At 35.0% G+C, this 20,661-nt stretch overlaps 1 protein-coding gene across 1 annotated transcript in view; it reads left to right on the forward strand.

The window, feature by feature from the left end:
- LOC111418640 (probable cyclin-dependent serine/threonine-protein kinase DDB_G0292550) overlaps positions 1-19,651 on the forward strand; it is a 51,512-nt gene extending 31,861 nt beyond the window's left edge. Inside the window, exons 2-6 of the mRNA XM_071194996.1 lie at positions 13,381-13,439; positions 13,636-13,673; positions 13,733-13,796; positions 13,855-13,970; positions 14,120-19,651. Of these exons, the coding sequence (XP_071051097.1) occupies positions 13,415-13,439; positions 13,636-13,673; positions 13,733-13,796; positions 13,855-13,970; positions 14,120-19,573 (5,697 nt within the window). The 5' untranslated portion in view covers positions 13,381-13,414 and the 3' untranslated portion in view covers positions 19,574-19,651. The remainder of the gene's footprint in view (positions 1-13,380; positions 13,440-13,635; positions 13,674-13,732; positions 13,797-13,854; positions 13,971-14,119) is intronic.
- Positions 19,652-20,661: the final 1,010 nt, after the last annotated feature.

A 20,661-nucleotide genomic window follows, 5' to 3' on the forward strand; every position in this document is an offset into this window, starting at 1 on the left:
GCGACCTCGGCAGAGTGATGTTAAATTTTTGGATAATACAAAAACTAAATTTAAGCTTTATAAACGTGATATAGATTGGCAAAATTACTTAAACGACTGAGAAATTTAACTATTAATACGATAAGATTCGAGAAAACAGCTTACTTTAGTAATTTGATGGTTGACATTGGTCATAATAGCTCAAGGCAGTTGTGGAATGATCTAGGAAGGGTGGGTATTTCCGCCGAGCTTGGATAATCTAGATGAAATAAACGCGTTTTTTCTTGGTCTAAGCTCCCGAGTCGATTCAACAGATAGTCCAGATTTAGATGCCTTTGAAATTAAAAATCAAATTGAATTTCGCTTTAGAAATGTGGAAATTAATACCGGTATAGATATTAGCATAGACACATTAAATCTTTGCGGTGTCATATTTTACAGTTTATTACTCATATAATTAATGCTTGCCTAGAAGAGGGTGTTTTTTCTTCGCAATGGAAGACAGCAATCGTTATTCCGCTAACTAAAGTAAGCAATCCCACTATCTATCGGGACCTTAGACCAATAAGCATATTACTGGTATTATCAAAGGTGTTGGAGAGGGTTATAAACAAACAATTGTTTGCGTTTTTGGAGGAAACTGATTTCTTACCATGTTGTCAGTCGGGCTTTAGAGAAGGACTAAGGCTGCTGCACAGCTTTAATAAAGGTGACCGATGTCATACTGACTGCTACGGATAGGGGAAAAATTACAATTCTTGTGCTACTTGGTTTCAGTAAAGCCTGAACTTGGTTTCGATACGGATAATCACGATACTTTGTTTAATATTCTGTCCAGGATCATTTTGCTTACTGCGCTCCACTTTACTATGCCTCAATTGATAGTATTGATAATGTAAATTGCTAACGCTCTCTATTATTAGATTTTGACTAGTGGGAAGCCTTCCTACCTGACAAACAAAATAAGATATCGTTGTGATGTGCACACTCTGAATACGAGGTTCAGAGGTAGAATTTCTCCTCCTAAGTATGAGTTGTCACTATTTAGAAGATCATTCACGTACTAGATTTATGTACTTTACAACGATTTGCCTGATGACCTAAATATGTTATTTCTCGGAGCCTTTAAATCTACCCTTGTCATCTTGTTACTATTCGATCAGTAGTGATTACTATTTAATCAGTAGTGATTACTATACGATCAATAGTTATTTCTTTTATTTTATTTTTTTTAAATTTATTTATATTTGTATAAGGTGTGCCATCTTTTATCTTATCTTACCTTTTATCTTAACTATTCTCGCTTGCCGTGACATTGCTCGCTATCTTGCGTTTTGCTTTGTAATAAAATTTTCGTTAGTGGGTTGGATCTGAGCAGGGGCACATTTTTGATGTGCCATCTAGACCCCGCCTTACATATTTTATTTATACATTGTAATTAAGTTTATTTAATTCAATAAAAGGTATTATTATTATTATTAAAAAGAACGTTTTCGCCTCAAATCGCCGAGGTCGCTTCCGGACGAGGCCTTTCTTTTGATAAATCAACACGAAATAGTCAGCTCTAGAAAGTTCTAGTGCCTCGCCCGCAAGCGACCTCGGCTGAGTGAGGTTAAATGTTTTTTATAGAAAACTTTGTATCTTTACAAAAATATAAAAGGAACGACTTTGCTTCAAATCGCCGAGGTCGCTTGCGGGCGAGGCTCTACTTTGATCAATCAACACGAAATAGTCAGAGCTGACGCTCTAGAAAGTTTTTGCCTCGCCCGCAAGCTACCTCGGCAGAGTAAGGGTAAATGTTTTCTTATAGAAAACTTTATATATTTACAAAGATATAAAAGGAATGATTTTGCCTCAAATTGCCGAGGTTGTTTGCAGATGAGGCGCTAGTTTTGGTATATCAACTCTAAATAGTCAACTCTGGAGATTCTAGTGCCTCGTCCGCAAACGACCTCGGCGGTTTGATGATAAACGTTTTCTTATAGGAGACTATATCTTTGTCAAGATATACAGGGTGTATCAGTTATGAGTAGAAAATAATTGAGAGGTTATAGGTCTCCTCTTTCTGAATAAAAATTCTTATAACACATTGTCCCATTCTTTGTCCTTCTTAAGATGATATGATACGATAAAGTTAAGGGTTCACAGGTTTGAGTAGTACTGGTTAATGAATTATACTAATAAAGGCTTTGCTTTACAATTTGTAATTTGTTATTAAAGAGCGATAAAACAGAAGTGATCTCAAAAATGACTTTTATGTGTCAAATTAAAGCTATATTACATAAACAACGCCTGCTTAATATAATTCTTTATACAGCAGTACTTAAACTTTCAAACCTTTAACTTTATCGTATCATATCTTAAGAATGGCAAAGAATGGGACATTGTGTTATAAGAATTTTTAATTGAGAAAGAGGAGACCTATAACCCCTTAAATTTTTTCTACTCATACCTGATACACCCTGTATAAAGTATGAATTCGCCGAGATTGCATACAGGCGATGCGTTAAAATACTCGAAAACTGACGATTTCATGTTGATACATCAAGACCAGCGCCTCGCCCGCAAGCGACCTCGGCGATTTGAGGCGAAATCGTGTCTTATAGGAGTTTTGTGTCTTTACAGAGATGTAAAAGGAACGATTTCGCAAAATAGTTTATTCTGGGAAATTCTACTGCCTTGTCTGCAAGCGACTTCGGCGGAGTGAGAATAAAAATTTCTTGTTAAAGAGTGTAAAATAGTAATTTTTTTGACAATGACGTTTAGTGATACATAGTTTAGTGATAGTTAGAATTAGTTCTAATGTCACTTCGCTCTAACGATGTTTAGAAATTTTGTAAATAAACCATCTAAACCCGACTAAACCCGAATGTTTCTAGTTCTAGGTTTAGTGTTAGTTCTAGTGACAGTGCAAGTGTAAAACTAGAACTAACACAGGACCTAGAACTAGAATCATTTCGGTTTAGCCGTCTTGAGAGACGTGCGGCTAAATCCGAATGTTACTTCTAGTAATGCACCAGCACTATCACTAGAATTAACACTAGAACTAGAATCATTCAGGATTAGTCGTCTTGAGATACTTGCGGCTAAACCCGAGTGTTTCTAGTTTTAGGTCTATTGTTAGTTCTAGTTTTAGTTCATTGATAAATATAGGTATAACAATCTAACGCAGAACGACAATTAAAACTAGGACTATGTATGTATGTATGGACTGGGGAGTGCATGCAAAACCGCACGCCACACTTAGGCCCCATTGGGCCCCTTGTGCATCCTCCCATTACACGCTCTGGTCACATCAACCAGCCTAAGGATTTACCAAAGGCTAGGACAGATCCTAGACTTGCATTCCTGATGTCATCTGTGGTTGGCCATTCCTCCCCGAAGGTCCTCATTCTGAGGTCGGTCAGAGAGGGGCAATCACACAAGATGTGTTTAAACGTCTCGTCATCCTGTTCACAGGCTCGACAGAGAGGAGAGTCAGCAAGCTTCATGTTTTGAAGGTGCTTATTTACTTTACAGTGTCCCGTGAGGAGACCTGTGGCAGTGCGAAGGGCACTTTTACCGAGCCCTACGAAAAACTGGGCTGTTGCGGCTGAAGGATATTTTAACAATTCCTTAGCGAGATGACAGCCCGAGGTACGGTCCCACCCGTTTAAAAATTTTTTGTGGGTAATGTGCTTTATTAACTCGATATGAGTGGCTAAGGAGGGGGTAATTATCGGCTCGGGTGCACAGGGCGCTCTACCGGCAGCAGGTTTGGCTAGCCTGTCCGCGTGGTTGTTACCCTTGGAGCCGGAATGCCCTTTAATCCACTGGATTCTGACAGAATTGTATTTCGCGGCCTCCTCCAGTGCTTTGTGACAATCCATAACTACTGCAGACGTTATAATAACTCTGCTTAAAGCTAAAAGAGATTGTTTACTGTCTGTAAAAATAGTAAAACACTTACCCCGCTTGTTGGATTCAACAATACAGTCAGCAGCAAGTTTAATAGCAGTTAGTTCCGCTTGTATGACGGTGGTGCTGGACCCTAAAGGTTCTGAGAGGCGAATCAGGGGATCGTGAGAGAATACCCCCGCGCCTGCACCATTTCGTCCTTTTGAACCATCAGTGTAGATCTTTAAGGTTCTATGTACATCTACAACTGTGGGACTGACGTGGGTGAGGTACTTCCTTGAGAAAACATATTTTGCTGCCAGCGTCCTCATCCTTCATAGTTCCTACTGATTGTAGTCGTTTCATGGTTACCAACGCCACTTCCTGGATATGTAGGTTGAGTGGTGGTAAATTTAACATGATTTCCATGGCCGCTGTGGGGGTTGATCGCAGCGCACCTGTAACATACAGACACGCGAGTCTCTGTATTCTATTAAGCGCAGTGGTGGCGGTAGACTTAGAAGTTCTAGTCCACCATACCACCGCACCGTAAGTTAGCATTGGTCGAATAACGGCGGTGTAGATCCACAGGGCTATCTTGGGAGACAAACCCCAAGTCCTCCCGACAGCCCTCCGGCACTGGCCGAAGGCGACACAAGCTTTATTAACTCTATTGTCTAGGTGGGATTTCCACGTTAGCTTACTGTCTATTATTAAGCCCAAGCACTTGACTTCTGTAGACAGTTTAAGTCGAATTTTAGCGAGCGTTGGCAGTCTAGGATTGCCAATGTTGCGCTTGCGTGTAAAAAGAACCATCTCTGTCTTTTTGGGATTGACGGAAAGGCATTGTTTATTACACCAGTTCTCAATTAGATTGAGTGCTTCCTGCATCCTGTCGAGGAGTACATTAGCGTACTTGCCTCTTATGAGGATTGTCAGGTCATCTGCGTAGCCAACGGTTTTAAAGCCGGCTAGATTTAGGCGTTTCATGAGGCTATCGAGGGTGAGATTCCACAAAAGTGGAGAAAGTACTCCCCCTTGCGGACAGCCTCTAGTAACAGCCCCTTGAAGAGTGGCCTGGCCAGCTCTTAATTTGACGACCCTATGTCTTAGAGTGCTCTCAATCCAGCCGCACAGGGCCAGAGGAACGTTATGCTCTAGCAAGGCGTCGTTAATTCCGGAGAAGGTAGTTTTATCAAAAGCTCCTTCCACGTCAATAAAAACCCCGAGGGCGGACTCCTTGTGGTCCAGCGCACCACCGGCGAAACTGATCACTGAATGAAGAGCCGTCAGTGTGGACTTTCCCTGGGTGTAAGCATGTTGATTAGAGTCTAGTGGCCTGCTGCTAGGCAAACTAGGACTAATACTAGCATTAGAACTAATACTATACCTACAACTAGAATCAGTCGGATTTAGCCGTCTTAAGAGACGTACGGCTAAACCGAAATGTTTATAGTTTTAGGTCTAGTGTTAGTTCTATTTTTAATTCAATAAAAATATACAATAATCTAGCACTGAATAGCAACTAAAACTAAAAGTACCGTCCTTGATTTATACTCGGGGAATACCCCCAGTTTATCTATGAATATATTCTTGCATATATGTTTTATTGTATTATGAAACTTTTGAAACGTCCTAAAAAATCACGTTGTGTAACTGCTCCAATTTGTTACGGGATATTAAAGAACAATACCTTGTAAAAGATAGACATCGAGAAGTTGTTGGAATTTTCGACAATGAACCAAATTTTCCCATAATATTCTCGATTTTTTTGTTACGTTTTTACCCTTGATACAACAAAAATTTTAACATTTTAAATCTAGATTTTAATCAAAAATACAACCGGTATTGTTTGACTTATCTCAACAAAAATATCTAAACATCATTTCGGCTTCTGCGTCCATTGTCTTCGCGATTCAAATTGATTTAACGCATTACCATTTAACATTGTTAATGATAAACGGTTAATTGAGCTTTGTAATTATGACATTGAACGATAATATCTTTTTTCATTCAATCACGACTCCTCTTTGAATTTAATTTGAAGACTTCGGTTCTGGTGATTTTCACTTTCAAACGCCAACGATAGTGAAATTGTCTTCGGAGATGTTATAAGAGGGAATTAACTCTTCGGATTGGGTAGGATATTTTTCGTAGAGAAAGCATCGTGGTGTTGAAAAAGGCAAACTTGTTGGTTAGGTAAACTAATTTATGCGTGCATAAATCGTAAAATATTGATGACTTCATCGTTGCGAAAATACGCGATGATCCACGCTAATGGTAATTTTTTAGTAAATAAATTCGACTCATAAACTATAAAAGTACTTGTTAGATTATCCTTGAACTTTTATTAAGAGATCCTCCTCTTACATTAAAATATTCTTATAACACATTATCGATTAAAAAATGTTTTTGAAAAGAAATACATCGCAAGGTCGTTTTTCTTATGGTAGTTGTCCTAAATTGGACCAGATCTGGCTCTTCCAGTGACATTAAAAGAACCAGGACGCGAAGGCTGCAACAACAACGAAAACAAGATGTGCGGGTTTTTGCGCAATTTTTCGACACTCTTAAATATCAAGATTGGAATCGGACAATTGACCCAAAAAAACCCCACCGGCTGGTTCAATCGCCTGTTAATTATCGACCCAAACCGAAGCTTTTAAATCGAAGGTTGCGCAAGAACAACTAAAGACACATCTATTTTAAAAAAAAATTTTATTTTCCTTTAAAACCATTGAAGCAAAAATTAACCTTGCAATGCCAATTTTCTCGGCTCTTTTAGCATTAATTCCGAAAAAGGAAGTCGTTTTGCAACATTCTTATTGTTTTTAACATCCGAACAAAAAAAAGATAATTACAAACAGTAAAGCTAAAAATAAAATGGTCATCAACTTAATTCCCAATCTATTTTTAACCAAACTTTGAGGTGAAAGCAAAAGTAATTCATTCAACATTTAAAAGTACTCGGATTCAATTTCTAGATATCGAAATAAATGTGAATTTGTTCGACTGGAAGAAGGTCGGATCAAAAAGGTCAAGATCGAGTGATCTTTAATGGTTTATTTCTTTTTCGGTTTCTCATAGAGAGCACTCTAAATTGAAGATATCAGATCGGTTTTCGAAATGAACGGTGACCATTCAAGATGACCCGAGTATTGTTAACGCGGAAGGAAAGTTGGTCGCGGCGAGACCAAGCGGATGGGATGCGAAGATGTGATTGTAAAAAAAAATTGTTAGACGGCGAACGAAAAGTTAATGGTTTTATTACTGGTTCTTGTTTATTATGTAACTTGAGTAATAAAATTTGATTTTATATTTTGGAGAGTCTTACTTCTCAAATTTCGATCTTCACTTCGAGATTAATCCTATGAAAGATGTAGTAATGTTTCTTCTATCATTAAGGAATATTAATTACTTGTCAGGTAATCAGTTACAATCAGTATTTGTTTCTTGTATTCGAATTTCCAAACAAGTACTTATTAGCATCTCTTATACAATCGTTTCTAACATTTAATAAATCTATAAATTGTTGATTCATATCCTCCCTCAACCAGTTTCTTGACCCAAGTATATCTATGGCATCCTTATTCGTTCAGTTCTCCCATCTTGAGATCTATATAGGGGAAGAATTCGCTCCTTGAAGCCCATTACATTTTCTGGATTTTGATGTACTCTGAGAGCATTCTGAGCAGTTTCTGATTATATCTTGCTCTCTATGTACAATTCTTATACATATATTGGGTCTACAATCCTTCTTAGGATTCTCCTCTCGTAGATGACTACCCTGTTTTAGTTTTTGAGTTCAAAATCAAAGAAAATTTCTTGTCTATTACGTCAGAACATGAACTTAAACCAGTCTTTAATCAACCATCTCGTGTAAATGAAAGAAGATGTGTAGTTAACTTATTTATAAATACATTTACGGATGTTGTCATAAAAAATACAGAAAAACTGGCATCTAGGTGACCATCTGGCGCAATTGACAACAAATTATTCTTGAATATAAAACTGAAAAGAATAAACATACAAAAATAAGACTAATAGATAAAGGATGAAAAGAGTCGTAGGGAATCACAGTGTCTGTCTGTGTTGGCTTACGATAAATGTTAAAATCAATGTTTCTATTCCTCCTACTTATTGTTAAGTCCAGGAAATTTATAGATTTTTGTTTTTCGATTTCCTCAATTTTATCCAGGTTTTCTTGTTTCCACAAAATCAGGATATCGTCTACATATCGAGTCCATAAGATGATGTTTTTTAATATGGATTCTTTGTGTTTAAGATTAAGTCTTCTTCTATTTTATTGAGGAAGAGATCGGCCAAGAAACCACTCATTGGTGAACCCATGGGTAAACCGTCTGAATATGTGTAAATGTTATCCTCAAAACTGCAAAAATTCTGTTCGGTGCAAATCTTGAAAAGGTTGTGTATGTTATACTTCTTTTTCTTCCTGAAGTTCATCTGTGAGCAATTTTCTTAAGATATCCAAGGTCTCTTTGATAGGGACATTGGTGTACAAGTATGAGATATCGAAAGATATCAGAGAATTTTTCTGGAAGTTCAGTCTGATTGATCTTTTCCATTAAATCCTTTCTGTTTTTTATTGTGTATTTCGGTCTGAATGTGAGGTTGTTCCTGGTGAAGGAGCTAAGAAATTTTGCTAGATAGTATGTAATAGAGTTTATGCTTGAAATGTATTTTGGGTAGTCCATACATTTTGGGTAACTATGACTGCATTCTTTAATTGTTGTCTTCAGTCTATTGTGAAAGGCCATCATAGGGTTTTTGTTAAGTTTTTTAAATTTGTTGTTCTCAATGAATTCCATGGTTTTATTGATATAATCCTCCTTTTGTAGTATGATCATTCCCGCATTTTTGTCTACATTAATTAATATCAAATCATTGTCTTTGATCTTCGTTTTAATGATCTTTAGGTGATAAACCTCATTTTTTTAGGGAATGGTAGTTCTTTCCTGGTTTTTGATCTTTGTTCTGTTTTTCCTTTATTCTTTCTTCTGCCTTAGTTAATAGCAACTTGATATCATTCCTAATTTGATTTTGGTTGGGGAGATATTTGATATTGGCTTAAACTGAGATTAGTTTCTAGTAGAGCAAACTTGTTACCTTTAGATAAAAGTTTCGACCAAGCAAAATGAATTTTGCTTGGTCGTTCTTGATATCATTATAGTTGATCAACTTCTCCTCGGACATAATCTCATCTATTTCCAGTGAGTGATATTTAATTGATAGGTCTTGTTAGGTTTTATAAAGTAAACTATTCATCTCATTAATCTTCCTGTGATGTTTGCGTTTTTCTCTCTTCATCAGTTATACAAAGTTTCACCGAATAATTATATCGTGTTATCAGTCTGCTTTTCGAGAAATAATAATAAAAAAGAAAACATGTACTATCAACACTAAAATGAATTGAGATGACCTAAGCAAGATGAAAAATACTTTAGATGCTATCTACACGATAGCTGAAGTAACGAACGACAAGAAATACAAAGAATTGTATCAAATAAAAAAACGTGAGTTTAAAAGACTATTAGATAATACAAAAAAGGAAGCTTATAAACAATTTATGACGAATTCACAAAATAAAATAGTGGTTAGCACGAGACCAACGAGACGAGATTTTCATGAAGTCTTGTCTCGTCTCGTTTCTCGTACGAGAGTCTCATAAAAGTATCGAAATCTCGTCATGCATAATCTTATTGTTTCAGTGCAATAAGGAATACTTAAATACTTGCTATAATGTAAGAGTCAGAAGGGAGAATTACAGCCTTCAGCCCTGTCGGTCGCAAATGATTTTGTTTTTCACCCAATCGTTTAGGTATAATAAATATCGTGCAGATTTATTATTAAGGCGATTTCGATGTTTTCTTATAGTTAATTCAGCACGTGAGAATAATCTTCAGAAGCATGAATTTTCCACCATTGTAATATATGTGTCTTTATTACACCAGGGCGTAGAATAATATTTTTGAAGCTCCTGCATCCATTCTGCTTCGGAAGGCGTAGGATTTACTGCATACAAAACATCAAAATCAATTACAAAATCCGACTTTTCCGCTCTAGAATGCCATTACTTTCGAACGTTGGTCTTCTGATTGGTGGAAATAGGCTTTGTATACATCTTCAAATTTCTGAATCGAAACTGCAGCATAAATCTAATTAGTTTTACGATAATGCTTTAATATTTTGTCTCTCGCAGCCTGAAAACTAACAATAAGCTGCTCTTCGACAGCGTTTTGATCTGCCTTTCGGTCCCATGAAAATATTTTGCTCTCAATATTATCTATTAGTATATTGATACATACAACCACCATAGGTAATTTGACGTACTTCTCTACTCCGAGTTTCTTGGAAAGTATTTGAAAGTTGACTAGTAATTTATGCACTTCTTCTAGCAGTATCCATTCTTTGTCCTCAAGAGCATATGGTTTTAAATCAACAACATTTTGACACAATGCACCAAATCCATGTCTACCTTCAAGAGGTACTTTTAACATATCATTACTGGAATTCAAGCGTGTAGATACGAAAATATTTACAGAAATATTGCAGATATTATTTGCACAAATGTTTACCTGCGAGACTCTCGTATGAGACGCAAGACCTCATGCACGAGGCTTGTGACAAGACCAATGAAAGTCTCGTCTTGTTTTGTCCGAGTTGCGTCTCGAGTCTCGTCTCGAAAACGAGACGAGACCATGCAAGACTCTCGAAAACGAGACTCTCGTACGCACCACTAAAATAAAATAACTGCTGCCTGGAATATAATGAAGCAAGAAACTAGAAAAACAAGGCGCAAGAAAGAAAATAATTCTCTTCTGAACGTAAATGACATAAATCATTTTTTTGTATACAGTGGTAAATCTATATATGGAAACAAAAGATCCTATTGGGCTTGAGCAAATTAAAGAAGAAGAAGGAATGCAATTAGACGAAATTGGAGAAGAAGAAGTGGAAAAGATAATCAAAAATTTGAATAAGACAAATACTAAAGATGTTTATGGGATGACAACGAAAGGAATTCAGAACATAGAACTAACAATAAGAAAAGTATTATGTATTAACTTTTCCAAATTAATTAAAATATGTTAGAGTCATTCCCATTCAAAAACCAGGAGACCCAAGTGATAAAAGTAAATATAGACCTATATCAATAGTACTAATACACTGTTGGAAATAATTCACGAGCACACCCTGTATAATCTGAACGCGTGTGTCTAGCGCAATAAAATTTGGTATGGAAGTAGTACTAAAGTAGTGTAACTTACTCTCACAAGGAGAGCGGCACAACTCTGCTGGGAGGAGAAACATCAATAGCGAGAGTATCCCACGTGAGCTTCGCGTACCATCGGTACACGACGAGGCATGGAGTTAATAAGTCGCTGTATTGTAGCATAGCTCCTCAACGTTAGCCGAGGAAGCCGGATAACGTAGAAGTCTCCGACCAGTCATTTCCCAAACATGTTTGATCGGATTCAGATGCGGAAACCGAGCTAGCCATGGAAGCATTCGTATACGGTGCTCTTCCACAAAGGTCTGTACAACACGCCCGATGTGCTGTCGTACAACGGACCGTAGCACCTCATCTACGTATCGTTGACCCGTCATGGTCTGCTATACACGCAGCAGACGTGTACGTCCACCATGTGTAATAGCACCCCAAACCATAATGCTCGGTTGTCGGTGGATAGGGCATTCTTGCACGGACTGCTCGAGTAGACGATCACCACGTCTCCGACGAACTAAAATTCGCGCATCACCGGTGCTCAATTCGAATCTTGATTCGTCGGAAAACAAAATGTCCCTCTACTCGGCAACCCATTAATGCCTAGCGTTGACCCATTCGTGACGTATGCTGCGGTGCTCGGATGTTACTGGAATCCGCTGTTTCGCACGACGCGCGCGCAGTCCACTATCTACCAAACGCCGCCGTACAGTTCGCGTAGTGAGTGCGCCTTCCTCTGCCGGTGGCCAAACAGCTCCAAGTTGCCTTGAGGAGGACTCACACAACGCTAAAGCGCTGAGCACAAGAGCGCGATCCTTGTGTGCTGGGGTCACGCAGGACCCTTCCGGCCGCGGCTGAAGGTACCTATGTCCCAAGGTTTATATATAAGAGGTTGCCTAGGTTCGTACGCAACCATACTGCGCATTACGTCACAGGTGGAAAATAATACCGCCAAGCATTTCAAATTAAACAAATGCATGGAGCACCATATGGCCATGAGGTTGCGTGCGCAATCCGTGATCGCTTACGTCACGAAACACTCCTGCTCTTGCCCCTCGCCCACAAACTAAAATCAAAGTATTGCAGCATAGGAACTTAGACAACCTTTAATATATAAACCTTGCCTATGTCCTACCTCAGACCATTCTCGCCATGCCCGTTGCACTGCAAACTGAAATTACGAGGAAGTGTGAAATTGGAAGGGTACAATAGATTTAGAATTGGTTTACAATAGAGATAATAATGCTTTGCCATTTGTTTGCTATGTTGATTCGGACTATGGTGAAGATTATCATGACAGAAAAGCAATTAGTGGTTATTTAATTAAAATTTATGGGGTTACTAAAAAACAAAATTGTGTAGCTTTATCTAGCACCGAAGCGGAATTTGTTGCATTATGTTCGGCACTACAGAAATGTTTATGGTATAAAAAATTTTAATAGACCTAAACATCACCATATGTGACACTCTGCCCAACACGATATCTCTTACTCCAAGAAACGAAAGCATTGATCTGCTATGATCTTTTCTGCATTAAATTTGATAATATGAGCTATTGCATAGTAAGCTTTGTTATCGAGGAGTCTTTTTCTTTGTATATCCCTAACCTGTAACCATCCAGTAACATGTTTTAAAAAACTTTTTTATTACAATAAAAACTGTCGCTTTATTCTTTTCACTCAATTTTATACCAAGAGTAAACTAGCTCGTTTTTATACATTCAAAAAGCGGATAAAATCGTCTGAGGAGATTCCCAGGAATTGTGAAACAAACGTTCCCAGGTCGACGTAAAGGCAATTACACGCTTAGAAAGTGTTAATATTTAATTAACACCACTCGCGGTGTGCTCTTTCACCTTGATTCAATTTTGAATTTTCTTCCATTTATTTTAATTCATGCGTATTAATTAACTTATTATTATATTTTACATTTTAAAATTATTCGATTTTTATTGAGGACGTTGGTTAGAATTTAACGCCTTTAACGACTTCATTAGGTAAGAAATTTGACTTACATGAGGCGTTACAAATGAGATCGTTGAGAGATAAATGAGACCAAAACTGTTTTTCTTGCGGTCGAGTGTTCGTCGTTGCGCAAAAGTGCTCTGCAATTTATCTTTCTCGGTTGCGACGACGCCAAAGAAAACCAAAACGAAAGAGAACAATGCGGAGGTTCTCTAATTGTAGGAAGTTGTGCGAAATTGCGGATCTCTTACTTGTTTCTTAGATAATTGATTTTTACCTCGAAATTTACTTATCTTAGTTCTTTTTCTGTTTCAGGTGTTCTTCGATTTTGAGGGAGATTTTTAATAAAATGAGGTATTCCATTTATAGATTTGGTAAGTGATTTATGATTTATAAAATTAATGATAAAGATTGTTATGGTTGTTGTAGTGGGTTTTATAAATTGTAGCAGGAATGTATAATAATAACAAGGGCTTGGTAATTTGTTACGATAAATCGTGGATAATTTTATTCAAAGTTATTCTATGCAAATTTCAATAACAAAGTTATTTTTTTATTTTTTTCTTGTAGGTTTTGCGACACTCTTCTATGCTGTATTGTTTTTAACTGTAAGTAAATTCAATAAAACTTTATTAAGAGAGGATAAATCTATTTTATTTTTTTTTAGACACCAGAAGAAGTTTCGTCGAATCAAAAATCGAACGAATTCGACGAATTTGTTTATTATCAAGGTATTATAAATCTTTAGAGAAAAATTTTATATCGACGATTAATTTTGTGTTGTTGTAGGGGTCCAAGGAAGACCAGGAATCGATTTTCCAGTATTTGCTCGAATTCCCAGAACAGGATTTAGTTGTAAACAAGTTCCTTCAGGTTATTACGCCGATTTAGAAACAGATTGTCAAGTAAGATATTTTTTTATAACAATCAATAGAAATCTTGTGGTTTCTACTTCTTTTTCTTGCAACAAATAGAGATCGATTTCTTTTAAATGATTTGATAGAAAAATTAGAGGAGTTTCAAATTAAATGTAATTATCATTTTCTCCTTTAAGGTGTTCCACATTTGTAACGAAGGAAGCAAGATTTCGTTTTTGTGCCCAAACGGCACGATTTTCCAACAGTCCGATTTAATTTGCGAATGGTGGTTTAAAGTAAATTGCACGAATTCGCCCAATTTGTACGAGGAAAGCGCCGAACAATTACTGGAGGAATCGTGGAGGAGGAAAGAAAATCGAAGACCCGGTTACCAAAATCGTTTAGCTAACGAAGAAAAAGAAAAAAAGAAAAATTTCGTTGCTACTAATCAAAGCAAAAGGAAAAATTTAGGGAATTCTTTGAATAAACAAGTCAATTTAAATCCTTTTTCGACTAACAATCAAAATCGTGAAGCTAAAATTGCGAGAAAAGAACTACAAAATCAAAATCAAAGTCGGGGGAATCAAAAATACAAGAGACCGATCAATTTGAAGGGGAAAAATGATTTGAATTTGGAAGATTCGAGCGAGGAGAGCCAGGTTTTGGCGGAAACCGCTTCTTTTTATGATAATAATAATCAAAACGTTATTCATAGCACTGATAAGATTGCGTTGGGTAGGAAAGGTTTGAATCAAAATCAAAATAATCAAGCGAATCAAGGCAATGTTGGTCGTAAAATAAAAATTAATAGGAATCGTAATCAAAAATTGAATGAAAATAGTCAAAATCAAAATTTGAATCAACATTCGAGGTCGAAATCGAGTCAAAATTTGGATCAAAATCAAAATTTGAATAAGAATTCTGATCAAAATCAATTTTCTAGTTCTAAATTCGATCAAAAATTGTTTTCGAATCCTGTCGAAAGTTTTAATCAAAATTTAAATCAAAATAATCATAATTTAGATCAAAATAATCACAATTTAAATCAAAATTTGAACCATAATGATCAAGGTGGACGCACTTTGAATGAAAATGGTCGAAATTTGAACCAAAATAATCAAAAATTAAACCAAAATGATCAAAGTGGTCGAAATTTGAATCAAAATGGCCGAAATTTGAATCAAAATAAACCAAATAACCGAAATTTGTATCAAAACGACCAAGATTTGGACCAAAATAATCAATATGAACGAAATTTAAATGAAAATGGTCGAAATTTGAACCAAAATGATCAAAGTGGTCGAAATTTGAATCAAAATGGCCAAAATTTGAACCATAATGATCAAAATGGACGAAATTTGAATGAAAATGATCAAAAATTAAACCAAAATGATCAAAGTGGTCGAAATTTGAATCAAAATAATCAAAATGGCCGAAATTTGTATAAAAATGGCCAAAATTTGAACCATAATGATCAAAATGGACGAAATTTGAATGAAAATGATCAAAAATTAAACCAAAATGATCAAAGTGGTCGAAATTTGAATAAAAATAATCAAAATGGCCGAAATTTGTATAAAAATGGCCATAATTTGAACCATAATGATCAAAATGGACGAAATTTGAATGAAAATGGTGGAAATTTGAATGAAAATGATCAAAATGGACGAAATTTGAATGAAAATGGTCGAAATTTGAACCAAAATGATCAAACTGGCCAAAAATTGAACCATAATGATCAAAATGGACGAAATTTAAATGAAAATGGTCGAAATTTGAACCAAAATGATCAAAATGACCGAAATTTGTATCAAAATGGCCAAAATTTGAATCATAATGATCAAAGTGGAGGAAATTTGAATGAAAATGGTCGAAATTTGAACCAAAATGATCAAAAGTTAAACCAAAATGATCAAAGTGGTCGAAATTTGAATCAAAATAATGAAAATGGCCGAAATTTGTATCAAAATGGCCACAATTTGAACCGTAATGATCAAAATGGACGAAATTTGAATGAAAATGGTGGAAATTTGAACCAAAATGATCAAAATGGCAAAAATTTGAACCATAATGATCAAAATGGACGAAATTTGAATGAAAATGGTCGAAATTTGAACCAAAATGATCAAAATGGCCGAAATTTGTATCAAAATGGCCACAATTTGAACCGTAATGATCAAAATGGACGAAATTTGAATGAAAATGGTGGAAATTTGAACCAAAATGATCAAAATGGCAAAAATTTGAACCATAATGATCAAAATGGACGAAATTTGAATGAAAATGGTCGAAATTTGAACCAAAATGATCAAAATGGCCGAAGTTTGTATCAAAATGGCAAAAATTTGAATGAAAATGGTCGAAATTTGAACCAAAATGATCAAATTGGTCAAAATTTTAATCAAAATAATCAAAATGGCCAGAATTTGAACAAAAATGATCAAAGCGGTCGAAATTTGAACCAAAATAATCAAAATGGCCGAAATTTGAACGAAAATGATAAAAACTTTAACGAAAATCATAAAAATTTGAATCAAAATAATCAAAATTTGAAATCAAATTTGAATAATCAAAACTTGAATCATAATTTAAATAAAGATTTGCATTTTAATTCAGAAATAGGTGATGATTTAAGTCAAAATAACGAAAAATCAAAAATAAATACTCAAAATGATCATTTTATTAATCAAGAAAATGATCAAAATCACCCACACTATCCAAATCATAAAACAAGTCAAGAATTAAATGATAACCCAACTGTTACATTTACAAGAAGTGAAACACAACAATATTCTGATGAATTTACAACCGAATCAAATCAAAAATTAACTGATTATAATCAAAATAATTTGAATAATGAGTTTATAACAACAGAATTTAATCAAAATAACCAAGATGTCTCAACGAATCAAAATGAAAATGGGTTTACAACAAATAAACCTTTTGAAACGACGATTAATACTCAAACGGATCAAAATCAGAATCAGTATGAAGATCAACGTAACGAGGAAAGTTTGACAACGAAGGAATTTTATCCGAATCATAAAGAAATTTATACTGAAGTTCGCGAACCTAAGTTTTTATCAACGAAAGCTTACACAACCGGGCCTCAAACGATTCCTCCTCAAACAGTTTCCACGAATCGTATTCCATTGAACGATGGAAAACCTTTCGTAGTGAGCACTCCAAAATCATCTTATAACATCAAAGAATTCACAACGGAGAATTTCTTTTATTCGCCGACGATTCCACCCTTTACAACGACGACGAAAAATTTAATCTTTAATAATCAAGATGAATCGAATAAAGAAGAAATAACCGTTTCAGAACCTTACAGTAACGTTGTAACAGAAAATGTTAATCAAAATAAAAACAATTTGAAGTTAGAAAATAAATTTGATAACAATGAAAAGATTCACGTGGTGAATTCGATTCCTGTTATAACCGAAAACGCAAATAAAACCGAATTCGTAAGAATTTCATCGTCACTCCCACAAAAAGAGAAACCCGAACGGATCAAAATTAACGTTTCGACGAATTTACAAAAACCTGAAAATCAAAATCCTTCTTCCGAATCTTCCCCCATTATTTACAGGCGATATTCAGCGGCGATTTCGCAAGCTGAAAATCCAAATAACGCGTGTATCGATGAAATCGTTAACAGGAAAGGGACAACGCGAGCTCCAAAAACGACGAAATTAATTAATTTGGAAGAAATAACGACAAAAACGTATTCGGGGACGAAAAAACCCGACTTTGAAATAGTCGTTGGAAGAAAACGAACGGAGCAAGACTCGAAGGTTTTTAAAATTTCCAAATATCCCGATATCCAAAAGCCGAGGTCGTTTGAAAAAGCCACCGAATCATCGATTTATCGGGTTAATGTTAAAAATCAAGAAATTGAGAGAGTCACGGAAAATAATTTTTCGCTAAAACCAACTGGGTTTTATGTGACTAAATCTTATGATGGTGAAGTAATAACGCGATTTGGAGCTGGGAATACTTATTTGCCTAAATCAACCACTCCAAACTCTTCAATTAATTCGAAAAAATCGAAATCTTTATTAATAAAATCAAATGATGAAGAATTTGATGCTTTAAATGATGATTTTGATATCATTCAAAAACCGAAACCGTTTGAGTTACCTCCTAAATTAACTTCGAATGTTTCAACGAAACCTAATTTAAATACAATTGATTCATCTCCTAATTATGAAATATCATCAGCCAGACCGTTTGAAACGACAATAACCCCAACTCAACCCACAATTTTCCCCTCAAGAACCCCAAAAGTTTACGAACACGTCACAAATATGTTAACGAGCATCAAAGATTTGATTAAAACGGTGAATAAAAATGAAAGTGATGAATCCCGCGAAGGATTAATAGTCCCCCCTTCCGCTGGCCCACAAACTTTACATTCATTAGCCGTTTATTTTGCAAACGCCCTCGAAGGTGTTGGTGATCACGAAAATTTTAGCCAAAACGATGATGAGATTACAACAGAAAATGATGAAAATAACAAAAAAGATATTGAGTTATTATCGATTCCTACATTGAATAGGTACAAAGATTTATTTAAAGAGGATGAAGAGACAACTCAAAGCGTAACTGAAGATAACGATCTCGAGGGGCAACACACAAAGAATGGGGTTGTTACGCCGAGGGTGAGGCAGTTAGCTCAAGTTTTTACGAAAGCTTTAAGTTCATATTTGGACGACCCAGAAATGTTTAGAAAATATTTGCAAGACGTTCGCCCAACGGAACCAATAATCAAAGAAAATTTAAGTCGTACAACTCAAAGAAGTATCGATAACACCGAAGAAGACGAATTATTAAATTATTCCGACGCCGATATAAAACCAGAACTCCCCAAATTATCAACAACAACCCCATCGATTAGCCCAACTTGGGGTTATCTCTTAGCAAAGAATAACTCAAATAATTTCGAATACAACTCATTAAGCACCGATGGCGAGAACTTACAAAGCGCGGATAGCCAAAGTTTCGTATCACAATTTAATAATTACATTAAAGAAAAACATTTTGCAACAACCCCTTTAAACAAAAAAGAAAATTTATTTAAAGATAAATTATATTCGAACCCCCTAGCCATAAACGACGATTTAGACGGTACAAAACCAACTTTAGAATCAACCGAAATTAATTACGAATTAAGAACGTTACCGAAAATCGAATTAAACTCGACTCAAGTTCACGGGATTTTAATTGATTTTATGAATACAACCACAAAGAATGAAAATTCGCGTTTAATTCGAATTTTATCGAAATTAAATACGACCCAAGATGAGTTTTTGAATAAAATGCGCGAAATCGAACAAAATCCGCTCACGAGGAGATTAATTTTATTGTTAATTAGTGAATGTGCTGGAAATGTTACTGATAATCATAATGATAATTTGGAAAATGATGGTTACGTTTCTTCTAGTGAAAATAAATCAAAAATTGATTATTCATCGAAATTGGATTTGTTTGATTCTTCTCGCGTGGCGGAAAATGATAAGCATGTTAGTAAAAATTCGGCGATACCGAAATTTGTTGATCAAACTTTGAAAGATGAAGATGAAGATACTCGAGCTTTGGAGTTGTTGAATTCTTTGTATACTATTGCTTCAAGATATGGAAAATGATTTATTGGAATTAAAATTTGATTATGTGTAGGAAAAATAATATTTATATTTAAAAAAAAACTTGTTTTTCTAATTTTATTTGTTAATTAATTAATGTATCTTCTTCAATTAATTTTTAATCTAACAATTTTGGTGATATTAGAGCATCTTTACGTTTTTTGGCATTTCTTATCGTTAGTTCTTGTTTTAATACTTGGATATTTTCCATTCAATTCCTATGCAATCGTTCGATGTATTTAGTTTTTATAAAATGAATAAGGTGTGTGTGTGAATGATATTAATCGTTTTTTTTTTAAATTTTGAGTGAATAATTTATATTTTGAATTAAAATATTAAATTAATAATCAATTCGGAAATGGATATTAAAATTAATTATTTTGTATTTAAAATTTTAATGATTTTGTATAATATAAGGTAATATTGTATATTTTTTCTGTAAATAAAACTTCTTTTTGTATAATATTAGTTTCAATTTCAAAACACTTAATTTTCTTGACTTACAACTTAAGAATATAAATAATAAGATCTGTTTTGATATCTTTCGAAAACCGACTAATGTCAATACAATTCCATATGATTCCTCTCATCCTTTATCCCATAAATTGGCGAACTTCCGTTTTTTATTCAATAGAGCCCTCAACTACCCACTTTCTAAAGAAGATAGAACAAAAGAATTTACCTACATTTATAAACTTGCCATGACCAATAACTTTCCAAATTAAATTATTAATAAACTCCTATATAAAATAAAACTTCAGAAAGATCCATTATACTTAAAATGTACAGAACCTAAGATTTACAAACCTATACCTTTTAATAATATTACATTACAGTCCAAAAATATTTTTTCTAAGTATAATTTATCGTTGGCTTTTTCCAATAATAATTCTATCCTGAAATTACTCTGAAATTGTCATATGGAGAAGATAGACACTTTTGACAAATGCGGTGTTTATTCTATAGAATGTTCTAACTGTGATGGAATATACATAGGACAAACAGGAAGAAGATTAGGCATACGAATACAAGAACACAAGAATAAATGTAATTCAAATGTCTACAGATATCACTCTGACACTGGACACATA

Source organism: Onthophagus taurus, chromosome 3 (assembly GCF_036711975.1).
Source record: "Onthophagus taurus isolate NC chromosome 3, IU_Otau_3.0, whole genome shotgun sequence".
Taxonomy (NCBI): domain Eukaryota; kingdom Metazoa; phylum Arthropoda; class Insecta; order Coleoptera; family Scarabaeidae; genus Onthophagus; species Onthophagus taurus.